This window comes from Gymnoscopelus microlampas (assembly GCF_963454915.1).
Source record: "Gymnoscopelus microlampas genome assembly, chromosome: 10".
NCBI lineage: Eukaryota > Metazoa > Chordata > Actinopteri > Myctophiformes > Myctophidae > Gymnoscopelus > Gymnoscopelus microlampas.
The window spans coordinates 42993444-43000141 of record NC_139947.1 but is presented as its reverse complement, the minus strand read 5'-3'; the positions used below and the strand labels follow the sequence as shown (position 1 = coordinate 43000141).

Sequence of the window (6698 nt, the reverse complement as noted above, 5' to 3'; positions counted from 1 at the left end):
CAACAACCCTTCATAATTAGTTATAACCACAGTCTTAATCATGCCATATACTTTCATATAATACAAATAGGAAAGCAATAATAACCTTTCCAAGGCATCACAAATTTGTTCTGAAATTGATGAATAATTTCCATATAATTTTATTTTAAGGCAAACATAAAACATAAACATAAAAAGTAGTGAAGAAAATATTGGCAGAAGTAATTAAGTATTTAATCTTGTAGTTTTAATCTGAAAAAAAAAAAGTCAATGTTGATAAATATTTTTATTCTAACAATAATTCAAAAATGTCTATCTACAAGCTCACAACACATATTAGTGAAGACATGACAGAATGTCATTTTGTGAAAGTAGTGATAATCTAAAAAAGGGCCTCCATGCCACAAAAATAGCATTATAAACCCACACAGTTCACTGTATGATATGATATATCCATATGATAAAGAATTCCAACATTTTTACTTTATGCTTCAAAATACTATAGCACATTGAAATAAAAACACATCGATTTGAAAATATGCTTAATCAAAACCAAAATTAAGCATATTTTACATTTCAAGGCAGATATGCCCAACAGGTTGTCTTCATAAAATGTATCCCTTATTTAGTCATTGTAATTTTCCCCAATGTGAACTGTGGTCCATATCACTGTCAACTCCTACTGTAGGTCTGTGGAGAGTGTAGTGACACCTATGTGCCACGTCTGATACACATATACGCCACCCGCCACTTCTTTTCACCTGACAGTGAGCATAAGGTGAGCAGAAGTTCACACTAACCCCCGAAGACCTCCCCGTCCTGTTGAACAGTCTCTCTGACCAACCAGTAGGAGTCTCTAATGCAGCAACAACTACACCGCTTAGAGTGACTGGCCAAGCTGGAAGCACCACTGTTGGGAATCGAACCTGGGCCTCTGCGGTGTTAGGCAAGTGTTTTTCATCCGTGCCAAAATAATATGATAATAATAACACAGAAATTATAAACAAATTGAGCCAACAAGGACATGAGCAACCAGTCTGTTCATTATTTAAATGATTCAATTGATTCTTGTGTTTGCGATTCTTGCCGCGAGAGGAGTTCACTTTTGCCGTCCTCCTGTACGAGCATATTTCCGTTCTCAGTCACAGCCTGCTCGTTAGAAATCAGAGGTTCGCTCAGTTGCTCGTTATGCTGATCCTCAACGTTTTCCTCCGGCGTCTTGGTGTCTTGACTGTCTTCCTGCTGTGGCTCTCTCTCAGACAGCAGTTCAATGTGTTGATCAACTGTTGGGTTGGCTTCAGGCTCATCCTCTGCTCCGTGCCGACATGACTCCACACAGCTCTGGAGAGTAAAATACTATTAACAACTACTGGTAATTAATGAACATTTAAATTATCGGTCATTAATTACAATTAAATTATTGCTGTGTATGTGATGTACAATCACATACACAGCACATTCTCATAATCCAGATGAAGACAAGATGAATATTTACCTTGACCTTCGCTTTCGCTGCATACAAAACACACAAAAGGGACACAATAAAACATATTTAGTCCATTGAATCCATTATTCACAAACATATTCATTTCCGTCTGTTTGTAGGTGTGCAAAAGGACTTTTCCTACAAACTTATTCATACAATATGCTGTAAATGCAGAGTATTCAAAACGTACCACTTGATTTATAGATGACATAGATGATCACAATCACAATCAAGAGGCCCAGAATGCAGATTAAAGGAACGATCCATTTGACAGGCTCAGCTGGACCCTTCTCTGTGAAGGACAGAAAAAGAGAGAAATATTCACAAAATAATAATGCATCTATAATGTCCACATATGTCTGTGTATTTCTACCTTCCGATTTATGTTAATGATTGCCCAGAGTAAAAGAAATATCCAGCAAAGTCCTGAGTGTCAATTTAAAGTCTGATTTATACTATGAAAATAGTCAATCTACAAGCTCACAATATGTTGCATCGCATCGTATATTTGACTCAGCATTGACTACTTATATCCACATTTTGTTACCTTTTTTAACAATTAGATTCTTTGCGTAGTTGTTTCTTTACTGCACTTTGGCTTTGTAGGGCAATATGGGCCACATGGCTCGGTTGGTTCCCAAGGCTACTTTTACTTACTTACTTATTGTTTGTGACAAACACAAACGCTGTGGTCAGATGCCACTGTAATGTAAGCGGTGAGAGCTGTTAGTCTCACTGAAACCACATAGGTTTCAGTTCCGCCAAAGAGTCGTACTGTACTACTTCCGCATCACCCACACTAGTTTCACTTACATGCATACAGTAGTAAGGATCTAACTGCAACCCGAAGGTGAACACAGATTTTCACAGACTTACCACAGATTGTGTCAGATGAGGGTGATCCTTGTGTTTTAGCTCGATGTCCTGGCCCACAACTATACATTTATCAAAGAATTACAGTATGTGTTATTCAAGCAGAATGCATTATTCTTCATATTTTTTCCATGTGAAATATTTGGTTAATTTGATCAGAAAATTGTGATTTCTAATTCTTGCTCTTGTTTTTTCTTTTTCTCTTACTTTTCTTTTTTCCCTTTACAATTATTACCTATGTTGCCACATTGTCTGAAGGAAGCAGAATAAAAATAAGTTTGACTTTTATGTACTTGTGCACAATATGTAACAATAAAGAACAACCTTGAACCTTGACACTTGAAATCATGCTACTGGGTCAGTTAACTAGCTTGAACATTCGCCAAAATAGCCGATCTACAAGCTCGCAATACGCCGCATTGTGTGCTTGTAGATTGTAGCTATCTTCAGCAAACAGAACTGGTGTAGATGGGAAAAAAGAACAGACCAAGTACAGAGCCAACCCTGGCCAACTAAGTATTAGTTTAATTATAGGGGGTTTAAGTGGTTAACTTCACGCCTTACAACCTTTTGTTTTATGCTCAGTGGACATCAATGAATTAATGTTGTCCAGGTTATAGCAATATTTTATTAATCTGATGGTTTTGCCATGCATCCCAGTTTTATATAGTTCTTCAGCTTCTCCTTTGCTAAACAACTTTCCAAATATCAGTGACCCTATCTGTCTTAATTACGAATGTACTGTCCAGTACATTAATGAACCATATCATATCAGTAGTCCATTATACATATACACATACACCATATTATGTACTAGTCAGTATATTAATGGTATTGTACACTCACTTGCACTTCTCCGAGGTCCCATCGGAGACTGTATCTGGGGGGCATTTCTGGCACACTGTGTCATGGCTGTGGTTGCCTAGATTTCCACACATGACAAAATGCAATTGACGTCATTCACTACATTATACAGTAAGTAAGTGTTGCATATAGTTGCTGTTGGTCATAAACCCCAAAAATCCATATTTCACCTTTTTTTTAATACTTATGTAGTACGACATATACAAGCTCACAACATGAGCTTGTAAATCTAATTAGATCTGGTTGAACATTTTTTTAAATGTTTACATGCCCAAAATAGGGAAAGAAGGTTGAAAGTGGTTAAGTCTGTATGTGGGTTTTTGTCAATATTTAACCAATGAGAAGTATTCACAAGAGGTTGACTAAATAATAAATAGATCTATTGGAACGGAGTTTTTTTTTTAATTCCCTGAAAAGTACGATTTTTGGACATACAAGGTTTCAACCCGACAGCAATGATATGTATTGCATATTTATTCTATACCTCTGAATTGAATCCGATGTCCCTCGCTACAATTAGTATGCAGTTCACATGTTATGCACTCGACACCTGCGCAATGGTATCCTGTCTTACACCTGCAAGTGCCTTTACTTGTCGTGCTCCGACTGGCAGACTCCTTGTTTTTATCTGTAAGAATAAATACAGGCTTTACTCTCACAATCATGGAGGTCTGCTCATATTTGGATATGTTTTAGAAAGCATTGCAGAAGTCTCACTGTTGTCGCAGTAACCATGAAGGTCACATTTCTCCTCTAGCCCAACCCAGCCCGCCTGGTACTCATCATCCTTGCATGGCTTACACAGAGGGTCCTGACAATTACTGGAGTCCATCATTGTCCCTAAGTCCATCCTTGTCCCTGTTAACAGAAATATAGACATATTAATCAACTTGTGTAGCATTATAAACCCACACAGTTCACTGTATGATATGATATATCCATATGATAAAGAATTCCAACATTTTTACTTTATGCTTCAAAATACTATAGCACATTGAAATAAAAACACATCAAATTGAAAATATGCTTAATCAAAACCAATGCGTGTGTGTGTGTGTGTGTGTGTGTGTGTGTGTGTGTGTGTGTGTGTGTGTGTGTGTGTGTGTGTGTGTGTGTGTGTGTGTGTGTGTTTTATCTACGTATTTTAGACCCTTTATAGGGGTGCTCAAGCATGTCGACAGCACCCCTAAAAAAGAATTGTAATTGAAACAAAGTTCCCCACTTATTTTTGACAGTATGCCTGCAAATGTGGGGTTGATAAGGAGAAATTACTTTCATGTTCAGTGACCACTGTGTTTTTAACAGTTTAGCATGCCATATTTCGTAACTGTAAATGTGTTTTAGGCATTCTCAGCTGTCCTCCAGAAATATATTTCCCCATCAGTAGTTTTGTTTTGATAATCATAAATAAAAAGCCCCTGTAATTTCACTTCCCGCCTGTGCAGTTTTGTTTTTAGACACTTTTTAAAGACACTTTTAGACACAATTTCTAACTCGCCTTAATGTGACAGCAGGGGCTCAGGAGGTAGCTAATAATAATGTAATGTAATAATGTATGTTGTAATAATTAATGTTGTAATGGTTTGTTATCCAGACCAGCAATCTCTCAAGACAGATTCTGCTAACAGCAAATGGATTCCCCGATTGGTTATCCAGTGCTACAAGTCTGTTCCAGAATCAAGACCACAACTTTTCTCCTACAAGTCTGCTCCTAGAATCACCCCTGTTGTCCTAATTCTAGGCCTATTGTTTTGTCACACTAAATCAAATGTTTCATTAATTGAATCTTCAATCTTTGCTTTGTTATTATAATAGCCTACCTGGACCACACTTTTTGCAACACTTGCCCGCCTCGGCCTTATTCTCATATTGAGTAAGTGAATCACACGAGGGTACAGCAACAGGCAGCACCTGTTGAAACATGATGTCATACAGACACATACAGTACGTTTATGAATCACATTCAATAAACCACAGCACAAACAAATCCCCCTAGAAGACCGTCCAGAAAGGAGGGGCGTGGCGGAAAGTCCCCAACATTTTACGAGCTATTGTTTCAAATGTAAGGATGTATGTGTGCTTTCTCTTTCTCTTTTTCTCTTAATAAGCTATAGCCCTACTGCTATAAACGGAATTAACTCTATCTTTTAGAATGATAGTTTTTCTGCATGTAGGGCTTGCCTACAATTAAGCTACAACCAACGCAGTTATTTGAAATCGAAAGTGAAAGTAGCAAATGTGAAGCAAGTTGGTCATCTGTTATGACCGTCATAGATGAACAACTTCAACATAGTGTTTTCACTTTTTGTCCCGTACATCTATATAAACAAATATAATAGGCTTACCCCATGGCCACGGTAGTTACAATTGTGTACGGCTCATCAGAAGTACCCGTATCTTCCGTATTGTTAGATAAAAAGCCTTTTAATCCAATCGGTGGTCATTTTCTCATAGAGTTGTAATGTATCAGAGTGCAATACACCTCCCAACCAATAGGGTCGCGTGGTTGAAAGCATATGGAGAAAATAGCCACCAATCGGATTAAAATGCTTTTTATTGAACACTACGAAAGATACGGGTACTTCTGAGAGCCCGTACATAATAACAACATCCGTGGCCATAGGGTAAGCACTTTATATTTGAAATCTTTATGTTGATGTAGTACGGGCCAAAAAGGGAGAAAGTGCAAACACTGTGTTGAAGTTCATCCATGACTGACGGTCATGTATCAGGGCTACGACTTGATATGCCTTTTCAAATACCGAAAATAATAGCCTAATAGCTATAGGTTGCTCATGAATTCTCTAACTATCAAACACATTGTTTTCACGGTGCATGTTAGTTAGTAGCTATCCAAGTGAAACATAAAACAAAACGAAATGACAACGCAAACGGCTATCACGTGCTTCAGCTTTTTTTAACAGTTGTTTAGCAAGACTGTCTATTTAAAAAAAAAAACTAAATGTAATTCCAAGCATATCGATGACTTACCATGAAAATAGATAGCACTATAATCAGCGAATGCATCGTGGTCAATGGTCAATGAATATCCTGGCTGTCTTTCTATGGTGCAGATGCAGGTGCTCTGATCGCTGCTGGATCGCTGTTATAAGGAACACCTTCCCACAGGGCGTCAAGAAGAGAGATGATCTAAATGGGTAATTTCCCAGTGTCTTTACAAATAAATAATGTGACCACGTGAATTCTCCAAATGCTCGGAGTTTCATGACTGTCAGGTATTGTGTAATAAGCGAGAAGGAGAAAGCCCCCAACTGGTCAGATGAGATATTAATTTGTTCTTGATCATGTAATTGATCTTATTGTTTTTAAACTTCTTTAATATTGTGTTGTTTTTCTTTTGTTGATCTCTTTTTTTTATGTAAAGCACTTTGGGCTGCATTTGATGTCATGAAAAATGACATCAAATATTATCATTATTATTATTATTATTATTATTATTATTATTATTATTATTATTATTATTATTATTACTATT

At 37.1% G+C, this 6698-nt stretch overlaps 1 protein-coding gene across 1 annotated transcript; it reads right to left on the bottom strand.

Moving 5' to 3' along the window:
• Positions 1-1004: 1004 nt before the first annotated feature.
• Positions 1005-6373, bottom strand: cd40 (CD40 molecule, TNF receptor superfamily member 5). The gene is made up of 9 exons (XM_084068283.1): positions 6194-6373; positions 5023-5113; positions 3920-4060; positions 3687-3830; positions 3185-3260; positions 2342-2400; positions 1656-1757; positions 1475-1491; positions 1005-1320 (listed from the first exon to the last, which is right to left on the bottom strand). The coding sequence occupies exons 1-9, from the start codon at positions 6227-6229 to the stop codon at positions 1024-1026; spliced, it is 963 nt and encodes a 320-aa protein (XP_083924409.1). The 5' UTR covers positions 6230-6373; the 3' UTR covers positions 1005-1023.
• Positions 6374-6698: the final 325 nt, after the last annotated feature.

Bases quoted from the DNA above. Each gene is read 5' to 3' on its own strand.
- cd40 (XM_084068283.1), bottom strand. From the start codon at position 6,229: ATGCATTCGCTGATTATAGTGCTATCTATTTTCATG. The intron at 4,061-5,022 runs GTAGGCTATTAT...TTCTGTTAACAG, and splicing joins TTGCAAAAAGTGTGGTCCAG to GGACAAGGATGGACTTAGGG. The intron at 3,831-3,919 runs GTGAGACTTCTG...TTATTCTTACAG, and splicing joins TCATGGTTACTGCGACAACA to ATAAAAACAAGGAGTCTGCC.